Genomic DNA, 25,153 nt, shown 5'->3' with positions numbered 1-25,153 from the left:
GGGCTGAAACTTTGACTGCAGGAGATTTTTTAAATGTCTTGAGTCCTTATTTTGGTGCCCAGGTAATGATAATTTCATCACTAATGGTATATGAACTGAGCAGATGGTTAAATAAATTGCTTGGGCAGATTTTTAACTCAGCTGTTAAAGAAATATACCTTATTTACTCAGCTGAGCTAACTCCTGTAAGAGACCTTTCAGTCTTAATATATTTTTTATTACAACATTAGCAATTCTCATAGTCTTCCTCGGAAAACTCCAGGTAATGTTGATGAAGAGAAAAGATCCGAGGGCACTTATTACAAAAATCTCTAGAGGTTTTTGGAAAATGTACATCAGCAAATCATAATGTAAACAAGACTTTAGTCATATATATAGAAGTACTAAGTATAAATCAAAGGAGATCATAGGTTCACTGTACCAGATACTGTTTAGAACTTATATGGCTTGTGTTCTGTTATGGTCATCTTATTTAAGAAAGAGTATTGAGTTATTTGAAAGAGTTTTGAGGACAGCTAACACTATGATTCCAGGTTTTAAGGGTTAATGTACAAGAATAGATTGAAATATCTTGATATATTTTTGTTGGGAAGAGAAGAAATCAGGGGAATGATAGAGGTGTGATTTGTAGGAATATCATATACCATAAACCTCCTATATTGATATGGGAATCATTCCAACATTTTAAACTATATAACTTCAGTTCTATCAATGAAACAAGCCAGGGTACAGAAAGCAGAAAGTTGCTAAGATTACTTTGATCTAGTTACTTTATTTTTTTAGCAGGTAACATTTTCTCCACCCACAAAAACTGGAATATCTTTTTTGACCAATATTGGTGTTGAGTAAAAGCTACTGCCAACGAATAATCTCAAGAAATGGAGGTTACAAGGTAATGACATCCACTGGACAAAATAAAGCATGTTAAAATTCTAGGTTTGTGCACACTTTCTTGGTTCAGTTCTCCATTAACAAACCTACAAGAAATGCATACTTACTTTTTGGAATGACTATCCTATTTAGTTTAAGAGTATTCAACTGCAAGATAGATAGGGGGCAAAACTAAACACCAGTGGGTATGATTACTGTTTTTCTTTTATTTTCTGAATAAAGGTTATATTCATTTGTTCAAAATGTGTCAGTTTGATTATTTGCACACTAAAGAGAAATAGCAGTCTAACTGTCTCTCTCGCTAAAACTATTGTAAATTTACTGTACAAACTCTGCTGTTATTGTAGAGTCCCCTGGTGGGCCAGCAGTAAGTCTATGCATTTACCATACTAAAATCAAAGGTTCAATTCCCTTTAGTGGCACAATGTGGCTTTGCTATAAAAACACACACAGTTATTATAAAATAATCTATCTGACACTTTTTGTGGAATTGGTCCCATTTATAAATACCACAGAGGTTTTCATGATCGTCAGAGATTTGAAATATATAAATCAAGAAGACATTTCATAAATAACTCTGCAGGCAGTAAGAATAGAGGCACATATTTAAGGAATTACAACTCAGAGTTCACTCCACATAAGGCTGTGTTACTTTTCTAATAGAGGAGTTAACCTTGAACTGTGTAAAAGCTGCAATACTGAACAAGTTTAAGAGGGAATTGGATCAGTATTTTAGATTTTAAAGTTGGATATAGGAAAAGAATTCCTGTATATTGTTTGGAGTGGCATGATAGTTATAAATGGATTAGCCTAGATGGATTAAATGGCCCTTTATTAGTCCTTGAAAATGAAATGTGTATTATTTGTGATTGGTGTACAAGATTCTTGGCTTGAATGTGTTGTTGGACTGATGTAAATGACTTCTGAGAAATGCATTGAGAATTTGACAGCTGTCTGTAGAATGAGTGTATATTTAAAGTTGCTATGTTGTGTTGTGGATGCATGAATACACCTTGACTGAGTAGGAGGATATTATAGCAAACAAGATGAGTTATTTGCACTGGTGATACGGGTCATGGTAGTTTAGTTAGGTACAGCATTAGTCCCACATACATATAATACTAGTGGGTTTAAGTCACAGGTAGAGAAAACTGTTTAACAGCCAACTATTTTTAATGAAGGACAGGTTATCATGTTTAACCCAGAAGAAATAGTATCACTGTTACAAATTCAATAGTATAGTGACTTCAAGCATATTTTATGGATTAACACTTTTTGAAAAGGATGGTAAAAAATGTTTTGAGTTTTTGGTATAATTATTTTCTATCTTTGGTGTATGTTTCCACAGCTTAATTTATTATAAAGGACTTTAAACACTAAAATGTTCAAGGACTTATTAACCCTCACCTTTAGAATGTTTTGCATAAGCATTGGGCAATAAGAAATACCTCAAATGATAATAAATACACAAAGAATATCTTACTTACGTGCTTTGGTCATCAAGTCCTGTGTATGTGTTGTGTAGGAATTTTTCAGTTGATTTACTGTTGCCTCTGACTGTTTTAGTCGAGGTGTAAGTTTCAGTAATTCCTCTTTGCTTTTTGTCATCTAAGGAGTAATACTAAATTAGGAAAATATGTTTGTAATCCTGTACATGCATTGTCCTTGACTTAATCAACAACTGTACATCAAGTAAACTATTTTTGTGGTTTATTACTGCTAAGTCTAATGAGGAAATAAAAACACATCTTCACAAAAAATATAATATTAAACAATTGTTGAGGAACCTAAATGTAATTATATCAGTATAATGAAGTCTTATTTAAAATGACATGTTAGGTATTTGTCTTTCAAAATGCTATAATGTGAAAAATCTTGCTAATAAATATTTTTCTTCTCGTATTTTGTCTACAGATACGATACAGACACATTTTAAAAACAAATATTTTGCTGTCATATAGCATATGTAATCACTTCAAACAGTGATTCTTTTCTTAAACCAAGAACAACTTACAACCTTACAATGAAATGTATAACAGGAGAAATTTTATGTTAGTTGAAAAAAATAAAAAGTAAATTGCAAATGTAAGTGCTAAGTTGAAAGAAACTGCACAACAATTACATATTTAGTTTGGATTAATTCACTTAAATCAATAACATGAATTACTTTCTAAAGTATTTACCTGGCTCTCCAGTAGCTTAATGTGTTTTATTTTGCTTTCAATTTTTTCCTTCAATTGATTGTTTTCAGCTACATAACTACAAAGAAAAAAACTGAAATTTATACATCTTTACAAATGTATATATACATGGTATAAGACACATATTACACTTACAATATTTTTATTTATCTAATATACAGTTTAAAAAATCTATAAAGACAATAGCTTATGCATTCTTGGCCAAAGTCTAGCAATGTTGTAAAATGTATTAAAATGTATGAATATCTTTATTAAATTAACAAAAAAAAATTCTAAGGCTAATAATTAATTAATGTAAAGACTAAAACATAAATTTATAGTTTCCTATGGTACACTGTTTTCTATCTCCAACCTATTCCATTTGTTATACCCAACAAACAGCAGAAATCAGTATCAATAAATACATATGAAATGTTAAACTGTGTTAATATAATTAAGTGATTGTATACAAGGTAATAATAATCGTTATTGTAACATTGTCTTTTGTTTTGAAAGGATTAATTGTGATATATAGTTTTCGATAGTTTTAATCAGTTTAATGTGCACTTAAATATAAATTTCTACAAAAAGTGTGATAGAAGGAATATATAGATTTAACTTTCCATGACTTCAATAGCAGGAAGGCTGAGGATGTCTCTTATAATTTATATTTGTCCTTAAGGCTTAAAAATTATGACAATATTTCTTTTAAACAATTACCTTAAAAATTATTCTTATATTAAATTGTAAACTTTTAGCAGTTGACCTGTTTTCTTTGTGCCTAAATATTAACAGTAACCAACTCAAATATTTTGCAGGATAAAAGTCAAACATCTACGCATAAATCATCAAGCATACATTCACTGTTCTCAATCCAACAGATATTAAAGAGAAACTAATGCTGGCTTTTAACTAAGTAAACATCAGATAAGCCTACATGTCAAGGAAAATGTATAATTTCATTCATTAAAATATTTATGCTTGAAAATAGCAAGGAATTATGAATTTGGACTGAGATGGGTCAAATGACTTCAATTCACACTTTAGCAAGTAAAATATTTAAAGGTAGAATAATAAGACTTAAGAACTATCTGTTTGTTGAGAATTAAGCACAAAGCTACATAATGGGCTACCTGTGCTCTGCCCACCACAGGTATTGAAACCTGCTATCTAGCACTTTAAGACCACAAACATACCACTGTTTCACTTGAGGGCAGACTGACGAAAAAATAGTATTGTGTGTATCAACAGTTTCTACTGAAACACATATCACACAGTATTAAGATCATAGAACTAATATTGTGAAATAAAAATACTGATTGATAGTAGCTCTCTTACTTTTCTGCCTGTTTTTCATTTTCTTCTAGCTTATTTACCAATTCATCAATTCTTGATTCAAGTTGTTTTTGTCTGTCCAAGGTTTCCTCCTCCCACTTAAGAAAGGACTGAGTTTCAAATAAATTCTCTTCTTTACTTAACTTTCCTAATTCCTCTAGATAGTATGACTTTAACCTTTTTATATTTGATTCAAAGTAACATTTAAGTTCTTCCTTTTCAGATTGTAATTCATCTAGCTGTTTTGTAAGTTCCAGCTCAAAATCTTGTTTCATTTGGACATTTTCTAGTTTCAGATGTTCACATTGATCTTTCAGGTTTTTGATATTTTCATAGGCTTTATCTAATTCACTTACAATATTGTTATTTACCAATTCAAAGTGTTTATTTTGGTCATGGACAAGGTTCTGCATATCCTCCTCACACTGGTTGTGTAACACTCCGAGAGAAGAAACTTTTTCTCGTAGAAGTTCCTGATGAAGGATCTCATATTCTTTTAGTTTAGCCTGTAGATCAGCTTTAGAATCTTCAAATTCCTGAGACAATCGAGCAAGTTTCTGAGAAGTTTCATCTTCCTGTTGCTCTCTTGCCAATTGTTTCTCCTCTAGTAGGTGGAGCTGTTCTTCTAGATAAGCTTTCCTGTGTTTTTCTTCTTTTAGAAGAGATTCCAGTTCCTTAATTTTACCTCGTAGCTCTACTTCATGATTTGCCTGCATGTAACAATGATAAACAAAATTATTTTAATAAAGTTTTCCTTATTTTAAATAAAAAAGGGGAAATCAAGAGATGTCAAAATATAAACTTTTTATTTGGTTTAATATCAACTATTAAAACATATAGTCGAAAGATTTTTCGACTCTGATAGATTTTCCATTATGTGTTTTCATTTAATTACTCTGTAGTGCATATGTACAGAATGGTTAGTTTTTGTACAATTTACAAACCTTATGATGTCGTTATTTATGTTTCTCAATAGATGGCGCTCACTCAAAAATATAATTCAAGTTTTTATGAATTTTTCTACTTCATTAACTTAATCCATTAGGCAAGTAAAACTGAACGGAGATTAAAATCAAAATCCGTAAAGTATTTAGTAAGTCGTAAAAGATTAATTTAAATGAAATTTACATTTTACTTTATTTATGCAGATTTTTGGAATAGTAAAATGAACTGGCAATTACTCAGGGGCAAAAGAAAGAAAAATAGATTTAACGTTTAACAATTTTACTGCAAAATTAGGGAACAGCGGAGAACAAAGTGAAAATCACAGAGCCGTTTAAAAGCACACGGCAACAGTCACACAAAGCTGTTTATAGATCACAACCACCCACTGGTGCGCTAACTGTATAGTAGTTCCTGTTAAATCTGTCTACAAACAATTCAGCTACAAAATTAACCTAACTGACACCCCGCCGAGCTGAAAACGCTTAGTAGGAACGAAACAATTTAACACTAGAACTGTGAACTATCTGTAGCATATTCCAACGAAGAATAGCATTTTAATGAACTTAGCGCACTTGAAAGAAAGAAAAAAAGATAAAGCGATGCACAAAAACAAGTTAAAAAAAATAGCATTCCGTATAAGGAAAGCGACTTTTTATCCACCAAAGATTCAAGTATTACATATAAAAGATTTAGTGATTTGATATTCACATTATTTAACCAAGAAACGTTTATGATAAATTTACGACATTGTAATAGTTTGAGTTGTGCAATGCTCAGTTGGTGTGCGAGGTGTTCAAGGTTTGGTCATAAGCTCAATGGATGCAAAGGTTATATTACCACAATATAACCAAAACAGGCAGATATTTAAGTTGGATCTTTTGGTTAAATAAAATGAATGTATCTTTAAGTGTTTGAGGTCAATATACAGAATAGATATATTACATAATGTTTTGGGACAACAAAGGATCTGTTGGTCCATCTCAGCTGTCCTACCCTCTACGCAAAACTAAAACTATTACAACAAATTAAAACCAGTCCTTATAATTCATATACATATCAAGCTTTCTTTTAAACCCACTCACATTAACTGTCTCCACAATATCCTAAGGCAGCTCATTCCATAGGCCAACCACCCTATTGGAAAAATAAAACTGTCTTAGCTGAACAAATATATCTCAAAATCTAGTAGAAGGCGCAGAGAGCCCTCGTGTAGCTTTGCGCGAAATTACAAATAAACAAATAATTTTGTAGAAGGTTCATTCGTAAGAAAGAAAAAAAAACAAAACTGGCCGATAACAGTTCGTGAAGACATCAGAAAAACTTTAACTGCTCCTTGCTAAAACATGGCAGACAAAGGTAAAACAATTTTGATGCGTACTGAGTAGTTACAAAAGTTAAATTAACAACGAACTATATATTTAACTTTGAACCGATAGTGAGAAGGCAACTAGTCAACTCCGTTTATTGACATCTCTTGGGTTAGTGCATCCAAAAGTAGGGTTTGTTCGTTACTGTTATAACGAAACCACGACTTCAAAGAGAGGAGTCGCGATATGATGCTAAAAGGGACGCGAGCAACTAATCCTCGGGTAGGATAACTATAAGGTCATGTCCGACATCTCCTGGGAAATACTCTCTCCTGTATAAATACATTTACAAAAAAAAACACAACACATCTACGCCAAATATGTTTATTTTGCTATGTTTCTTACCCCCTTCCAATGATTTTTGAAAAAAAATAATTGAGAGCATATTTTGCTTAATTCAAAGCGCTAGCAAAGTTATAATATGGGAAACCTATATTCACATTATACGGTGATTCCTTTCTCTTATTACTTCTCATAAAACTCTAGTTGTTCTGCGACGGCTCAACACTTTCTACATCACTTCAGTTCCTTTGAAATCGATCCAAATATTTTACTTTTTCCAATCTTCCATCTTCGTGCGTCTTATAATAACATGATAAAATTTATTGATCTAAACTCTAAAAGTCCCCCGCTGGTACAGCGGTAAGTCTAGGGATTTACAACACTAAAATCAAGGGGTTCAATTTCCCTCGGTAGACTCAGCAGATAACCAGATGTGGCTTTACTATAAGAAAACACACACACTTCAAGCTTTCAAAACTATATTACATAAAGGGGTACCATTACTCAGAGAAAATAAAAAAAGGAACATAGAGAGGGCTAAAAGCAGTAATGCATATTTTGAGGGTCATCGTTAAAACCTTAACTCTTTTGTTAGTTTCACCTTTACAGTTATTTTTATTTGATAGATGACTGTGATTTTTTGTGATTTCTAAATATTTTATGAAATTAAAAACGATTTTATTCTATATATCAGGACTCTATCTTGTCTGCCCCCAAGTGGCACAATGATATGTCTACCGACTTGTACTTGTAGAAACCGAGTGGTGGACAACGAACAGAGAGCCTTTGTGTAGCTTTGTACATAACAAAACAAACATAACCTGTTTATAACCAGATTTTACGTAATTGTTAGTAACAAACATAGAATAAATGGGATCCGAATTATTATCTCATAGTGTGAAACATCGACACAGCACTTCTTGACAAGACATTAATTTAATAGCCAGTTTTTTTTTTGTTTACAATCGGAAATACAGAGCACTATATGTATACATCTAGTGATTTAAAACGTCTTACACACAGGTAAGTTATGAAGCACGAACTTAACTAACAACAAATAATTAATTTATCAAGCCTACAGTGACACAATGGTAATTCTGAAGGTTTATGATACTAAAAAACAAAAGAAAACGGGGGTCGAAACCTTTGATGGGCACAGCGCAGACAATTAGCTGTGTAGCTCCGTGCTTAACTACAAGTAAACAAATCAGTTTGTCACTTCCACTTCTTGGGCTACTCTTTTACCAACGCATAGTGGGACTGACCGTACCATTATAACATCTCCATAGATAAAAGGGCGAACATGTTTGGGGTGACGGGGATTCGAATCCATGATCATCAGATTACGAGTCGAGTGCCTTAACCAGCTGGCCATGTCTGGCCCTTCATAAGTGCACTTGCTACATCGCCATATATTCTTTATTTTCAAGTTCTGTTATTGTTAATGTTGCCTACAACACTTACAGCTATACTTAGTAGCTAAATTTTCGACCTTAAAATTTATAACACTTTTAAGTAATTTCCATATGGTTGCTTTTATTAAAATGGTTAAATCTGCACTTATTTTATTAAATATTAGTGGATACTTTATTTCTGAAATAATTACTTTAAAAGATCGTTGGGAATTAGAAAAAAAATTATTTATTTTACTTATTGAATTTATTTACAGAATACACAAATACACCTACTGTTATTCTAGCCCATACTGGCACAATGATATGTCTCCGGACTTATAATAAACAAATACACCTACTGTTATTCTAACCAATATTGGCACAATGGTATGTCTCCGGACTTACAACGCTAGAAACCACGTTTCGATACCTGTGATGGGTAGGACACAAAAAGTCCTTTATGCAGCTTTGTGTTTAATCACAAACAACAAAAGCCTATTAATCTCTCACTCATTAGTCCTCCCCTGTCGGTTTTGCGGTAATTATCAGGGCTTATAACGTAAGCAATCTGGTGTTGGTACCCGCAGTGGTCAGAGCAGAGATCTCCATTGACAGAGAAACAAGCAACCAAACCACTGGTCTTGACACATATATTATCTGCACTACGTTTTCATTGGAACAAGAGAGTGATCTGAGTGATGAAGATTTTCAATAATACAGGCCTGCGATGGTTTTATTATCGTGAAATCTTTACATGTTCTACGGTAATTACTGTACGCTGAATCCGAAAATGATATGCATTTTTCTCTATCACGTACAGAATTTTCATATAACGTCATATATGCTTTTACGTAAGTGAATTATTTTTACTGAAATAAGGTCACATTTTGCTATGCTTAAATTATTAACATCCACTGGCTGTAGATATCTCCAGCCTAATCACGACGCGAGATTCTTAGCCTTCGATCCAGAGAGTGCCCCCCGCTAGTGTAAGTCTACGGATTTAAAACGCTGAAATCAAGGGACCGATTCCCATCGGTGGACTTAGTAAACAGCCCGATGTGGCTTTGCTTTAAGAAAACACACACACTCGTTCCAGAGCCAACAAGAAACACACCGCTAATATATAAGCGTGTTATTTCTGTATAGTATTTGTAAGTGCGTGGACTTCAATACTATATTTTTTCTTTTCAACATTATTTATTTATTGCCAAGACAACATGTCGTGTAAATGACCTACAGACATTCTGTTATAATTGTGGATTTTTTTTTATAAATAAACAAAGGCAAAACATGAAATAATTTGTCAAAGAAAAGGTATTAAGCATATTATGGAATAAAACTTGAGACCAAGACAAATCACGTGATCCGCACAAACTTTGCAACGTTTGTGTCAAGGAATTGAGACAATGGACTAAAGGTAAGAAAAGACCTTTGTCTTTTGGAATTACAGTGGTCTGACATGAGCCTAGAAACCACAAAGATAACTACTGTTTTTGCTCATTTTTTATCCAAGTCTGCTATAAGACTTGTTGCTCATAATACAGTTTCATCTGATTCTGAATCTGATGTCAACAGATATGATGATAGAGATTGTTTTCAACCTGAAACGTCTGATGAGCCACAATTTTTCATATAAGGTAAATTTAACGAGTTGATGAAAGATATGGATCTTCCAGAGATATGGGTGTCCAGACTTCACGCTGAGTACTTTTTTTTTTTTTATCCAGGGACATCATTTTACTGGTGTAGATATCATGAGAAAGAGTTTATAACAAACTTTTTGCAAGAAGGTTCACTGGTTTACTGAAACAATACTGTTAAATTAATATAAGGTGCTAGGAGTTGCAGTCTGGCTGGCTACTTTATATGCTGTTGGTAAACAATCCGATTACACAAAGTTTCCATGTTTTTTGTTTGAATTGGACGTTAGAGCAAGAAATTCAGAACTGGATAAAGAAGCCATGGCCACGCAGAGTTATTCTAATAGCAAGATTGAAAACCATTGAACGTGAAACTTTGGTTAACACAAAGAAAGTCCTGTTACTTCCACTTCACATAAACTTGGACTTCATGAAGCAGTTTGTAAAGTTATTAGACAAAGATGGCGACAAGTTTCTACGTGGGCAATTCCCAGTTCTTTCAGAAACCAAACTTAAAAATAAGATATTTTGTTGGGCCTCAGGTTAGAAAGTTGACTTCAGAAGAACAGTTCGAAAGAAGCATGAATTGTCTTCAAAGATGTTACTAACAATTTTTTAGAAAACAACAAGGACACAAAGTACAAAAATATGGTCAATGTGAGCTTGGAAGTTCATTTCTTATACTCACATATTGACTATTTCCCTGAAAATCTTGGTGCTGTCAGCGAAGAATAATCGAAAACGTATCATTAAGACATCAAGGAAATGTAATGGAGGTATCAGGGAAGGTGGAACATCAGCATAATGGCTGATTATTGCTGGTCATTGAAATTAGATGCTCCAAACGCAATACATAAAAGAGGGATCACAAAAGGTAGTTTCGAAACTGAAAGACATAACTTCACACACACACACAATGAGGATAAAAGACATAATTTCACACACACACAATGAGGATGAATGAGGATAAAAGACAACTTCACACACACAATGAGGATAAAAGACATAACTTCACACACACAATGAGGATGAATGAGGATAAAAGACATAACTTCACACACACACAATGAGGATGAATGAGGATACATATTCGAGTGTTATCAGTGTTCTTCCCTTTTCTTGAGTTTGTTTGTATTTAACTAACATAATAATAAAAATGTTCATTGAGTTAAACGAAATAATAATTATATTCAAGTAAGATGTTTTTTCCATCCAGATTTGTAAAAAAAAATCCTTACGGACAGAAAAAAAAACTTTCGAAACATGCATAACTGAATTATGAACAATCCATGACTAAAACCAAAACAATACATTTAAAGTTTAAAGTCTAAATTTGCAGGTCTTTGTTATTTGTGTAACAGTGGTTTGAAAAATGATGACCAATACACACACCATACGTTAATTTTACAATATAATTGCGCTTGCCTCGTGGAGGTTTTATAAAATTATCGCGATGTTGATAATAATATTATACATTATCAAATAACAGTAAGGGTTTCACTGAATACTCTAGCAGTGACGAATGGCTTTAAAACCTTTGCTTTGTAGTAAGAAATCCTGTAACGAGTTTCTGTCATCAGTTGTTGTATTCGTTCTTCGTGGGCTTGTTTAAGAGACTGAATCAAAACATCTTGGTCATCCAGCCGAGTATTCAAAGTGTAAATAACCTAAAATACAACAACAACAAGAAAACGTTATATATATATATAAATATATATGTATATAAACAACATAACCACAAAGAAAAGTCCCAAATTGTAACTTATACCTCTTTATCTAACAAGTAAATAAAACAATTTGCATTAAATTATACTAATGTGTTTTTATTCATATATACATATATAGTATAACGAGACTTTAGGTATGATGTCAAATCCAAAACTAAACAGGTAGTTAAGGCACTCGACTCGTAATCCGAGGGTCGCGGGTCCGAATCCCCGTTACACCAAACATGCTCGCCCTTTCAGCCGTTGGGGCGTTATAAAGTGATGGTCAATCCCACTATTCGCTGGTAAAAGAGTAGCTCAAGAGTTGGCGGTGGGTGTTGATGACTAGCTGTCTTCTCTCTAGTCTTACACCGCTAAATTAGGGACGGCTAGCGCAGATTGCCCCTCGTGTAGCTTTGCGCCAAATTGAAAACAAACCAAACCGAATCCAAAACAAGTGCAAATACGTGGGCGGAGCTTATTAAACTTTCTGAGAAACATTTATATATAAAACATGTACATACATATATATGAGATTATTTCCGCAGGGTCCCCAAAAGTACCGTTTTAAGAATGAACAAAATTAACAGTAACAAACATATTTATTTCTTGTTTTTGGAGTTTATATGCCATGATGCATTGTATCCCGCAGACTGCATCATTTTTCTTGTGATTTACGGCATGCATACATTTTACTGACGTCACAACAGTACAAACTGCAATGTGAAGCGTCACTTATGCAACGTAATTTTAGTGTCTATTGACTGACTGACAGACAACATCTTACTGCATAGTGGTGCGAGTTGTTAAAACAGGTGATCACTCCAGGCCTACGAACCTCCTTCGAAGAAATCAACGCAAAGAAAATAAATTCTGGCACCTGTGAGATTTTTAACATACATTTAAGATTTTATAGCAGTCTCTAAAATGATAGAGAATACACACGTACGTGTCAAAAGTTAAATCTACTTATGTGCGATTATTCCTTAGCAGTTTCAAGGGCAAGATTCATACATCAGACCAATATGCCCTTGTACGTTTTACTCCACCTCACTTACTGAAAAAATAAAAATTAAAAGTCGTCAAATGTGGCTGGAAATCGTGCTGTTGTACACGCGATTAAAGCCATCGGGAGCTTTACTGAATCATTGCGTAAATACTAAGCCTACTACTATTTCACAGAAAACTCAAAACACCGTACGAAAAACAAAAATACAACAACAAAAACTAGTGTGTACTTTCCTGTTTTGATAAAAGTATACTTGGAAGGTTCTATTGTTTCTTACAAGTTGAAAAGAATGTTCTAGTGATTACTGCGAAAAAAGGGAACGACCGACAAGAAAATTGTGATCCGCACTTTCAGTTGAGAGTGTGTTATATATCAAAAGGGTCACGGTCATGTCAAACTATTCGATAAGAGCAACATGACAAATGGCGGAGGGTGTTGTTAACATTTTGTCTCTCCTCCATTCCTATGAATTTCGCTGACCACAATGCTATAATTTATTTCTGCAAATATACAACCATTCGGCATACAACCAGAACGAAACCTCGACTGCAGGTGAACAACCACTGCTCTAGTATACCAGTTCAAGGTTTGGGACGGCTAACTCCAGGAATAGCTTAGCGCTAATACCTGAAATGAACCAAACATTTTAAGTCTCTTGTTACATGTGGAGAAGTTTTCAATTTAACTTACTATACGTTGCTGTTATGATACGTATAGTAATGGCTTTAGTTGTAGGTTGTCTACTTTGTGGTTCAATTTTTAGTCTGTTAGCCCAGCTTACGTCACCGCTGTTTTTTAAATAGTTATGGTTGAAGTTACAGATTATAATTACGTACCAGAGGATCACAGACGCTCCTCTCTCCAATTATGCAGGCCAGAGGGCAGTCTAGGTAGCGTGGCGCCATCTTTAATTTCGAACACAGACTGAAGGCAGAGAGCAATTTAAATTGTTCATTTATGTATTTTATTGTTTGTTAATTAACTTATTTTGACGTTATTCAATTACTTAACATTTTTAACACTAAACTTCCATAGAGACTGGGTTTTCTACAGTGTAGGCCAAGGGTAAAAATTACTGCTCGACACCAGAATAACAATAGCAATGGTTAAACAATTAATGCAAGCTAATTTTAGTACCAACGACCTGGTGATTACACAAGTTACTCAGATTTAATAAAAGTACTCTAAAATAACTCAAAATTATACAAAATATTGATTGCTTTAATCACAGTCGTTGAGTTACAAAAAGGCTGTAAAGACTTAACTAACGAAGCCTTATGCTTACCTTTTAATATAATTTAATAGCTATACAATGGACTATTTGTGCTCTGCCCACCATAGGTGTCGAAACCCGCATACCACTGTGCCACTGGAGGGGGCAATATAATTTAATAGTGGAAGAATGTTTTTTTAACTATTAAATGCGTGTGTGTTTTTATTATAGCAAAGCCACATCGGGCTATCTGCTGAGCCCACTGAGGGGAATCGAACCCTTGATTTTAGCATTGTAAATCAGTAGACTTATCGCTATACTCTCTGGGGGGGGCAGTATTAAATGCACATCATGTTTGTTGTTTAGAAACTTTGTTTAATAAGACACAACCTTCGTAAAAAAATGAACAAACGTTATATATCATTGATTCCAAACCATTTCTTTGCTGAGGTCCACTTAATTATAATGACCAGAAAAAACACTAGTCATTGAATCTTTATTAACAAAGGAAAACGTCATTTCGAGAAGAAAATACAACTTTCCAATGCTTAGCTTAAAAAATAATTAATTCGGTGTTTTAATACAAGCAGATTCACCGAACAAAATTTCTTGAAACAATCTTTAGTACACAGGTGTTGCAAGTGAAAAAACAAACAAATAAGGTTTTGGACGGAGGTCGTTGAATACCAGCCGCATACTGGTAACCATATATAAAATATTTGAAATTCGAAGCACAACATTTAAAACTTTGATATTTAGAGATATCAATAGAGCAGTGTTAATTCGTTACATTAAATATAAGAAAATATTTAGTACCAGAGACTCACAAAATATTTGCAGTCAAATTAGTGTCTTTACTGTAATGATACTGTTTAAATAAAGGATTTTCAGAATATCATGAAAGAGCTCTAAATGCAGACATCAGAATATGAATAGATTATCTATTTAGATTATCTTATATAGCAATGTGTTACTGAGTTTAGATTATCTTAAATAGTAAGGTATTTAGACGATCTTAAATGCTGAAAAATAAGAGAAGTTAGATTCTACAGAATCAGTGTCATTAAACAGTCTAATTTATGATAAATTATATTTTATACAGTAATCTTCTCTAATTGTAACCATTTCTTATTTTTATTTTATGATTGCTTTTCAATATTTTTATTTAGTTTTCAAGAGTCGCCTAGTGGTAAATTAGTGGTATCTCTCACCAATTCTCTAATTATGGAATAAGGCAGAACCCTTTTTATCTTTTAAGGATGGTGGGACTATGACAATTATACACATAAATGCAACTTGCTTGTGGAGTCAGGATGTACAAGAATTCGTAAATACATTGAAAGCAGCTGTAACATTAACCATGATTTTTACTTGAAACAACTTTGAAATACAAATCTACAAAAATATTAAAGTCATAAAATTCTTCTCAGCAAGTTTAATGACGCATACAAGATGGAAAACAACAACAAAAACGAAAAGAAGTAGCGAGTGAACCTACAATAAATAGGCTCGGCTCTTTTATTTTTTCGTAATCACCAACGTACTTCTGAAAGTACTTATGTTTTGGGCTCGATATATATACTCTCCACGTGCAAGACATCAAACTCAGCTAAGCCTACTCTGTCTAAAAACACACCCTGACGCGTGGGGCTGTTCCCTACACTACGCATACTACAGTGCAGGCGAACGCAAACTATGCAGGAGGCAAGGCATTATTAAACGAGTTATTCGTAGTCTCGCTTGTCTAGCCACAACAGTGGATTCATTACGCGATATTCTGTGCTTAGCTTTTCTTTTATGATGCTGTTATTTCTCAGCTGAGAACAACAAATGGGCTTCTGTATCGTTTGGGCTTCTATGAAGTACACTATCTGATTGATTGTGTTCTCTACAGGAGTCAAACAAAACACCTATTTTAGCTTTTGGTAATACACTATAATCATTACGAACAAAGGACTTTCAAAAGCAGCACTTGACTTTAAGTGATGACGTTCGACCTACGTGATATTAATGTGTGACGTCACTGCTTTTGTTTCGCAAACACCCAAACAAAAACAGCATTGTTCGATTAATAATACGACATCTGAATAACCACGTACAATAGAAAATAAATGTTCAATAATGCTATACAACATTTTTAGTTCTTAGTAGTTTTATAAGTCAATGACTTGTTTGCTTGTTTGTTACAATCAATAAATAGACCGCCAGAAGTATTTTAGAAAATAATCATAGAAAACAAACGACTCGGCATGGCCAGGTGGGTCAAGGCGTTCGACTCGTAATCTGAGGGTCGCGGGTTCGAATCCCCGTCGCACCAAACATGCTTGCTCTCTCAGCCGTGTGGGTGTTATAAGATGACTGTCAATCCCACTATTCGTTGTTAAAAGAGTAGTTCAAGAGTTGGGGGTGGGTGGTGATGACTAGCTCTAGTCTTACACTGGTAAATTAGGGATGGCTAGCGCAGATAGCCCTCATGTAGCTTTGCGCGAAATTCACAAACAAACAGAAAACAAACATTTGAAACCTGATGGACCCATGTAACCCTAAATTATACTTACTAATTTTGATTTCATTTTTAAACAACAAAATTTATCAACCACACATTCGCAGCAACTGCCACTAACTTTTGGTCTCATCAAATCTACATGAAACGTAACAGCAAAGTGTTATATCTATAATAATAAAGGAGCGCGTATGCGTGTGGGACTGTGTGTGGCTGCCATAACTCCAAGTGGAAAGAACCTAGAAACCTGAAATTCTGCACACATAATAAGTGGACAGTGAGGGAATTTACTTGAGCGTTATTACATAACCACGTGCGTGCATGAGCCCGCGCATCTCTTTGTGAGGTAAGCAAGCGAAAAATCATATAGAAAAGAATATATGACCTCTGTAGCTCCGATAGAAAATAACATAGAAACTTGAAATTTTGCACCCATATTAAGTGGACCCTGAGGGTATTATTATTTATCCATGTGTGTGTACGCATACGCATCATTTTAATGAGGCAAGCCAGCTAAATATCACATTAAAAAGAAGTAGGTTATTTTATATTATAAATATAAATCACAAACAGACAAGCACATGTGTGTGTGTGTTGTCTGTGTATATGTGACCACTACAGCTCCAAGAGAAAAGAACCTAGAAACCTGAAATTTTGTATGCACATTAAGTGGATCCAAGGTACATGGCGCATGTGCATCTTTTTAACGAAACAAGTTGGTGAAAAACAACAAAAAAAAGCGATTCTTTATATTATAAATTATAGATTTAAATCCCAAACAGACAGATAGACACGTGTGTGAATCATCTTGATCCAACAACAGCTGCACGTGTTTGACAAGCTCGAAAGCAAAAACATAACTTGGAAAGTAATAAAGTTTATAGATTTCAACAAATAAGTATTTCTAAAATTAAAAAATAAGCACACGAAGAAAGACCTCAGTTGAGAAATTCTGTTGTTACTTATCTTACACATAGTTGCCTTAAAGCCTAGGACAGCAGGTAGTATTATTTCTTTTTGGATGATACAGTTCAGATCACTAAAACCTGTAATGAGGAATACATTAAGCACTATTAAAAAAGTGTATTACCGCTTTTACCACTTGGTGTATGGCTTTCGATACAGCTACAACTAATTCTTTCACCATACAGTAATTGTATTTACTGTTTTTAATGTATTGCTTTCACCGCAAAACATTAAACTGGAACAGAAGAACAACGAAAGTATGAGAGGTAAATTGCAAGACTTGACCAAACAAACTGTTGAACTAGTAGGTCCGTAATGAATTTATTAAATGTGAGATTTCAAGGTAATTACAAATCACTCAAGAAAAAAATTGAATGTGAACGTTTAACATAACAAGAACGTGTGGTTAGCGCGATCGGTCTGTGAATTTTAAAATTCATGGTTTGCAACCCGTTACCTTTAAAAACGTCCTTTATATTTTTGGGTCGTGAGTGTGTGTGTATTTTCTTATAGCAAAGCTACATCGGGCTATCTGCTGAGTCCACCGAAGGGAATCGAACCCCTGATTTTAGCGTTGTAAATCCGTAGACTTACAGTTGTTCCAGTGAGGGATGGGTCGTGAGTTATAAGAACAATAATCAAGTCCTAGTATTCTATTGAACAAGATTAGTCCAAAGTGTTATGGTGGGTGCTTTTAACAAGTCGTTTTTCATCTAGTTGATCAGTTAAAAATTGAAGACGTCTGTGTTCAGATAGTCCAGAGCAATTTTATATAAAATTCTGAAGCAATCACAGTAGCACAACACAACGCGCAATAATTAACTGTATCCTAAACAGTACACGTATAAAGATGATGCAATATATACCAATCAATGAAATAACTGTATTTATACACATGAATAACTGCAACGAAAACTAAGTATAAACTCTGACATTATTTACAAGATGCGTTTATAATAAACAATTAAAAGGCTTAACGTAAGTCTAAGATAGGTCAAAGAACGAATTGTTTCTAAAGACGACACTATATTACATTTTCCACACGAATACTGAAGTTTAGGTCTATGTCCAGGAACAAAGGGAAAATACAAAAGTCGTTGATTCATAACTGCCTCTTTGGTTTTACATCAATACCTTTTGTGCTTTCCATAACAGTTCGTAATCGTTGGTTGACAAGCAAAGTCGATTATTAAATGTTTTGGAAAAACACCGAGGGGAATCGAACCCATGATTTCAGCGTTGTACCAGTTGAAGTATTGAAGCTGATAATATATTTAAAATCATCACGCCTTTAATTATATCTAGTCTTATTCACTTAGATTAATTGATTAAAACACCCGAGAACAAAATGTTTTCTTTTCTTTTTTGATATGGCACATATTGATTTCTCATAAAGATTCTCTTGAATTCTTCTATGTTAACTCTATCATTGATAAATTAGTCCAAACTCTTATTGTATTAAAACATTTTGAATTAGGTTACAGTTATTGTTGTTACGTCAGAGAAAATCCTTGTTTGAAGAATGTTTTAATCAGTAATGTCTTTAGAATAACGCCCGTTGTTAAAGCTTGTACCACATACTTATATACTTGGGAGAGCAGTCACCTTCCTACAACTGTTTGCACGCAGTGAAGGGTGATACAGATGTGTAACGTTGTGGGCTTGAACACCCACATCTCGGTCCCTTAATTTTTAATTTTCTTATGTGAGACTAGCGAATTGGAGATTAAGACTGATAGACGGTGTATCCCTACCGCAATGTGGGTCCTACTTCCTAAGTCACCTCTAAAACCTAGGATATATTTTATAATCCCACGTTGTAGCTTGTACCCTAGGATCCGTTTTTTAAAATATGCAACGTATTTTATTTCATGTTAATGTGTTTTGGTTGATGGCTTGAAAATTTTATGATTATAATATAGTTTTATATATAAATAAAATGAATAAGTGTTCATATTAGAAAAACTAAAGAAGAAAAACATTTGTGGTATTTTTAAGTCCGTTTAACTCAACATTCAGTAACCTAAGTTAATTTGATTACATAGATAATATTGTGGCATTACGTCAAGTTCGTTTACTACACTATCTGTTTTATGCTGAGTTGTAAATTTATATTTTTTTAAATCTATTTATCAAATACAAAAGTACGTGTACACTCGCTGCTGTGTACTGCAGTTTCGCCAACTTAAGGTTCACCAGCACAGCTATATTAGACCTCTGGTGAAAATAAAATATATCTGTAATATCGTTACGAAACACAACTTATAAAACTTAAAAAAAACAGCTACAAAATTTTAATACGATACTACTGCATACGAATGTGAAAACGAAATAGTATTAATTCCTTAAAAAATACAATTTATAGATTAAGTACGTACGATCGCCTTACTATAATTACTAATTAGTGAATACTTCTTGTTACTAGATACTAATTACTTTATATCTCATTTCAGCTACTAACTTACTGCAAAGATCGTTATTCGATTATGGGGCTATTCGTCAGAAAGGTGGGTGTACTATCTGGTCTGGGGTTCTCCCTTTTAGGACTGTGTTTGTTTGTTTGTTTTGGAATTTCGCACAAAGCTACTCGAGGGCTATCTGTGCTAGCCGTCCCTAATTTAGCAGTGTAAGACTAGAGGGAAGGCAGCTAGTCATCACCACCCACCGCCAACTCTTGGGCTACTCTTTTACCAACGAAAAGTAGGATTGATCGTCACATTATAACGCCCCCACGGCTGGGAGGGCGAGCATGTTTGGCGCGACTCGGGCGCGAACCCGCGACCCTCAGATTACGAAGCGCACGCATTAACGCGCTAGGCCATGCCAGGCCCTTAGGACTGTGAATCAACGGTCTGAATGGTACCAGGAAGGTTATAACGATTGGACTGACCTTTGTTACTGAGTGTGTTATCAGTGAGGTAGGTATACAATAATTAACTTCTCTTTCGTTTCCTCATGGATGTCTATGCCCAATTATAGTATTATCACATCATGTATGTCCTTCTTATTAGGTATGACACACAGATCGGTATTATAGTATCATTTCACGTTACAATTATAGTATTATTATAATATCATGTATGTCCTTCTTATTAGGCATGACGAGATGTTATAAATAGATCGGTATTATAGTATCATCTACACGTTACAATTATAGTATTATTATATCATGTATGTCCTTCTTATTAGGCATGACGACATATTACACATAGATCGGTATTACAGTATCATTTCACGTTACAATTATAGTATTATTATATCACGTATGTCCTTCTTATTAGGCATGACGACATATTACACATAGATCGGTATTACAGTATCATTTCACGTTACAATTATAGTATTATTATATCACGTATGTCCTTCTTATTAGGTATGACGAGACGTTATAAATAGATCGGTATTACAGTATCTTATGTGTTTGTTTACCTGTACTCTTACTTATATTGTTTTCCTTCGCTACTCCAATATTAGTCCTTTATGTATGTATAGATATATATCAGACTTCAATCTAGAGACAAAGAGAAGACATTATTCTGGAGTATAACAAATACAAAAGACCTGTAATACCGATCTTTCTGGAAAAGTGCATCGTGTCAAAATACAAAACATCACAACAAAATGGAATAATTATATAATAATGGTACTTTTAGGTGAAACTGAGTTTTTCGAAGAGTAAATAACATATGTCCACTACATCATAATGAAAGATTCGATCAGTAAATATTTCGAAGTAATACTAAATTTCTCTGAAATAGAGTTCGTGCAAAGAAAGAGACTGGACTATATAAATATACGTGTATAAGGTCTACGAGTTCTGTAGTTATTCTGTCCCAGTCTGAATAAACATCACGTTATATACTTGAAATTACTACGTCATACGTTCAACAAGACTTAAAGAACACTTGAAATCTTCCATTCGTGTATTTGAACACATCGCCAAAAAATAACTTAACCGTTTTTTCAGATGTTGTCATCACTGACAAAAGAAAACAATAAATTCTAGAAAACTTAAAAAAACCTAACATTAATAAATAAAGTGGTGTATCTTACAGTTATTCTGATTTTTGTTTTCTTTGCTTAGCTTTGGTTGATGTTTATTAAATTATTATGACGTAAACACTGTTTTCAAGCTCGTGAAAAACGATTACAATTAATTTACTCACCATTCGACATTGGTATTGGCTTATTATACTTTTTAACACTTCATTCTAGTCGCATCCATTATTAACGAGATGTTCCGCTTAATCCAGAGGTCACCAGTTTGGCTGTTTGTTTGTTTTGAAATTAAGCGTAAAGCTTAACAGTGGGATATCTGTGCTCTGCCCACCATGGGTATCGAAACCCTTTTCTCACGGTACCATTCTGGCTGAATACAACAAACACTATTTATGTAAGTGATTTGTTACAGCATCAGTTATCTCAGCTGGCTTGATAAGCTCTAAATACAGTGATATGTCTCGTCGCACTGGAAGCGGTGAACATAGTATGGTTGGAATACTATCAATATACACTCTTTATTACACTGTTGTTTAATGACGTAATACCATTACTGTCACAACCAGAATTATTGTTCCATTCTATTCATTATTTGCCACCCAATGATGTTTGGTGTACACAAATAAACATGTGGTTTAACCAAATTGAAACTTTTACGACAGAAGCCATAGAAACACTGGTTTAGTTTATCACAGCGACCAAGCGATCCATGGTAAAGTCCATAATTATCAATATCAATATAATCTGATGAGTGTTTGTGATTAATATGTAAAACCTCGAGCAGACAGTAGGCTTAGTACCATAATTACAAGTATAATAGTACAATACAGCACAAGTTATAATAAAATCAGTAATTATTTATTTATGGAGTTCTGAGTCCTCTTTAATTCTTCATAGGGTAACCTAAATTAATTTAGGTGAGTTGATAATACTATGGTAGTGGCCTAATATATTATTCAATATTATACAGGGAACCAAATACTAAATGGATATATATACGCACATATATTACAGAATTCTTTTTTTTTTTTTTTCTCATCAAAGCTCATATTGAAAATATTATCAGTGATGTATATGGCTAAAGCATTCTTTGATTGGCCTTACCCTCTACTGTGAACTGCGGGTTCTCCTACTCAAGGATCATTAGCACAGCTCGGGAATGCAAACCAAATAATTACAATTAGACCTCTTATAACGATGTTACGTATGTACGATTATTGAGTATTGAGTCCTCTCGAATCTACCATACAGTAATGTAAGAGGTTTAGCTGTATTTCTTTGTTTTGCTGACTCAGTTGTACTGATAGATTGAATAGGTGAGACTACAATCCACAGCAGACGTTACGACCAATCAAAGAATGCATCAGGCCTCTATGGCACAAATAATATTTTCAGTTTTGCCTTTGCTGGAGAAATGTGTAACATATATTATTACGTTTACACTGTAATGTTTTCTTGTGCAAAAAACTCTTGGCGCAGTGCAGTCGCAAACATGTCAGTGGTCTGTCTCCTATTTCATATAATGCTTAGACTAGACTTTCGCTATATCAAAATTAATATTAAATAAAAATGTTTTGTAGCAATTTTAAATTTTCAAGTTAACACTAATATTTACATAAAATACTGTCTGTAAACATTCATTATGCTTACGCGTTAAAAATATATAATTTGGAGCAATATTTACATCTCGCATAAACTGGTGTGCATTCAGATGTTTAGTCATCTTTGCTACCAGTTGTCTAGAATCAGGTCACGGATTAGTCCTATAATAGAGCTCAGAATTATGAACCTGGCGAAACGCGTTCGAGTCCACAACATACCACAAACCTTCCTCGCACTTTAAGCTGTGAGTACGTTATAAAAATGACAGTCGATCCATTATCGTTGATGATGGGCGATAGGAGCTCTGACTGGCCGCCTTCCAGTAGTTCAAAATAAGCCCATTAGTGCCCACTGTCCTGTGTACAGAACTCTAAAATGTCTCCATCAATATTTGTCACATATAGAAGGAACAAGCTAAAACTTGTCTCTGGTTAATTTTACACTTGTGCACACAAAAATAAACCCTCATTTGAAGCTTTGAAAGACGTGCTTGGTCTTACTTGACTTACTTTTAATCAAAATAGGATTTGAAGAGCAGAAATGTTGTTTTAATTTCGTTGTAACTTATATAAATTATTATTTTCATTATAAAAATACAGTTTAATTGTTAAGTTTTGATATAGCTTTATTTCCTTGATGTTTTAACAATTTAAACTCCTTGTTCCCTCTACGAGATATTAGGCTGTGAGGATTAAAGTTTTGTAAAATAGGTTTCTCTCTTATCTCAGGAGCCTGGGTATGAATGGCTTTCTTGTATTATTGAAACAGAAGTAAACGAACCTGTTGACATTTTTAGGAGGACAAGCACTGGTTGAAAGGCCCAGCATCGTCAGGTGGTTAAGGCGCTCTACTCGTAATCTGAGGGTCACGGGTTCAAATCCCCGCCATACCAAACATACTCGCCATTTCAGCCGTGGGAACGTTATAATGTGGTGGTCAATCTTACTATTCGTTGGTAAAAGAGCAACCCATGAGTTGATGGTGGGTGGTGATGACTAGCTGCCTTCCTTCTAGTCTTACACTTACGAATTAGTCAGAATTTCAAGACCACTAACTTCAGATATGTTTATCTTTTTTTATCATTAAACTTGATGCCAAGATTCTCTTAATTTGGGAGGGATATGTAAGATACAGTCACATTCTGTGTCACAATTTTTAATGAAGATTTTAGGCTCACTCAAAGAAAGTAAAAACAATGCATAATAAATTTGCCGAGAACAATTCCATATTATGAGCATGGCTATCAGATAGACTCTGTGTATTAATGGGGCAAACTTGTAATGTAATCAGAAACTACAAAGGATTAAATTTCACGTATTCCAGTCTGAAGCATCGTGTTATGACAATGCTATGCTTGTACTTTCATGTTCTATGTTTTTCGTACTTTTCTTCTTTCATTGTACTTTAAAAAAATGGAATACAACACTTTATCTACAGGATCTTAAAAATGGTGAGGAATTGAGAGGAACCGGATATAGTTAACGTGCCATGACATCTGTGCCAGATCGCTTTGAAGAGAGCCTCCATGAACGACTTGATGACATTACCAATGGTATCTTAGAGACAATGCAAATTGTTAGTTTTAACTTCTGGTCAGAAGATGACGACTATGCTATAATAGATACTACACATATCTTTTAGTTGTGTAGATTTCAGTAAAAGATCATTTCACTGAATTACACAGTCAAATTACATGGTATTTAGTACTTTAACTTATAGCAAAAACAATTTAAATGTAACTTATGCAACGAAATGTTTCATATTTGGGCTAGAAAACATGCCGTTGATAACAATGACTGACTTTATTTGGAGAGGAAAGTGAATGGAAATATTAATATAATACTACCTTCTTTTGTGTATATATTCATTCCTTAACGTTAGAAATATCTCAAGTAATAACAAATTCTCTCAAGTATTCATTCTTATTTTTCATGTAAGAAAAATTTCAGACAAGAATATATTGATAACTAAAAATATAAGAAAGAACATGAAGAACACAAGGCTCCTTATTTTTAGACTTTGGAAATGAAGCTGTGGTCCTTTTCTCTAAGCACTTCCATCTTATCTTGGAGTAAGTTGGTATTGGGAAGGAGAAGATAAGTGTTGAGTGGGGCCGTC

The 25,153-nt window shown here is 33.9% G+C and overlaps 1 protein-coding gene across 3 annotated transcripts in view; it reads right to left on the bottom strand.

Moving 5' to 3' along the window:
- LOC143257518 (protein FAM184A-like) overlaps positions 1-25,153 on the bottom strand; it is a 104,848-nt gene that overhangs the window by 42,964 nt on the left and 36,731 nt on the right. For 2 of the 3 annotated variants that reach the window (XR_013031895.1, XM_076516289.1), the window contains exons 2-5: positions 11,573-11,704; positions 4,410-5,116; positions 3,075-3,150; positions 2,379-2,499 (exon numbers count right to left, since the gene is read on the bottom strand). Coding sequence is in view for 2 of the 3 variants with exons in the window: in XM_076516289.1 (XP_076372404.1) it covers positions 2,379-2,499; positions 3,075-3,150; positions 4,410-5,116; positions 11,573-11,704 (1,036 nt within the window). In the remaining variant the exon portion in view is untranslated. The remainder of the gene's footprint in view (positions 1-2,378; positions 2,500-3,074; positions 3,151-4,409; positions 5,117-11,572; positions 11,705-25,153) is intronic. The other variant, XM_076516290.1, reaches the window with a different exon arrangement.

Source organism: Tachypleus tridentatus, chromosome 7, assembly GCF_004210375.1.
Source record: "Tachypleus tridentatus isolate NWPU-2018 chromosome 7, ASM421037v1, whole genome shotgun sequence".
Taxonomy (NCBI): domain Eukaryota; kingdom Metazoa; phylum Arthropoda; class Merostomata; order Xiphosura; family Limulidae; genus Tachypleus; species Tachypleus tridentatus.
The sequence above is the reverse complement of the archived record's forward strand: the minus strand, read 5'-3'. Positions and strand labels throughout refer to the sequence as shown.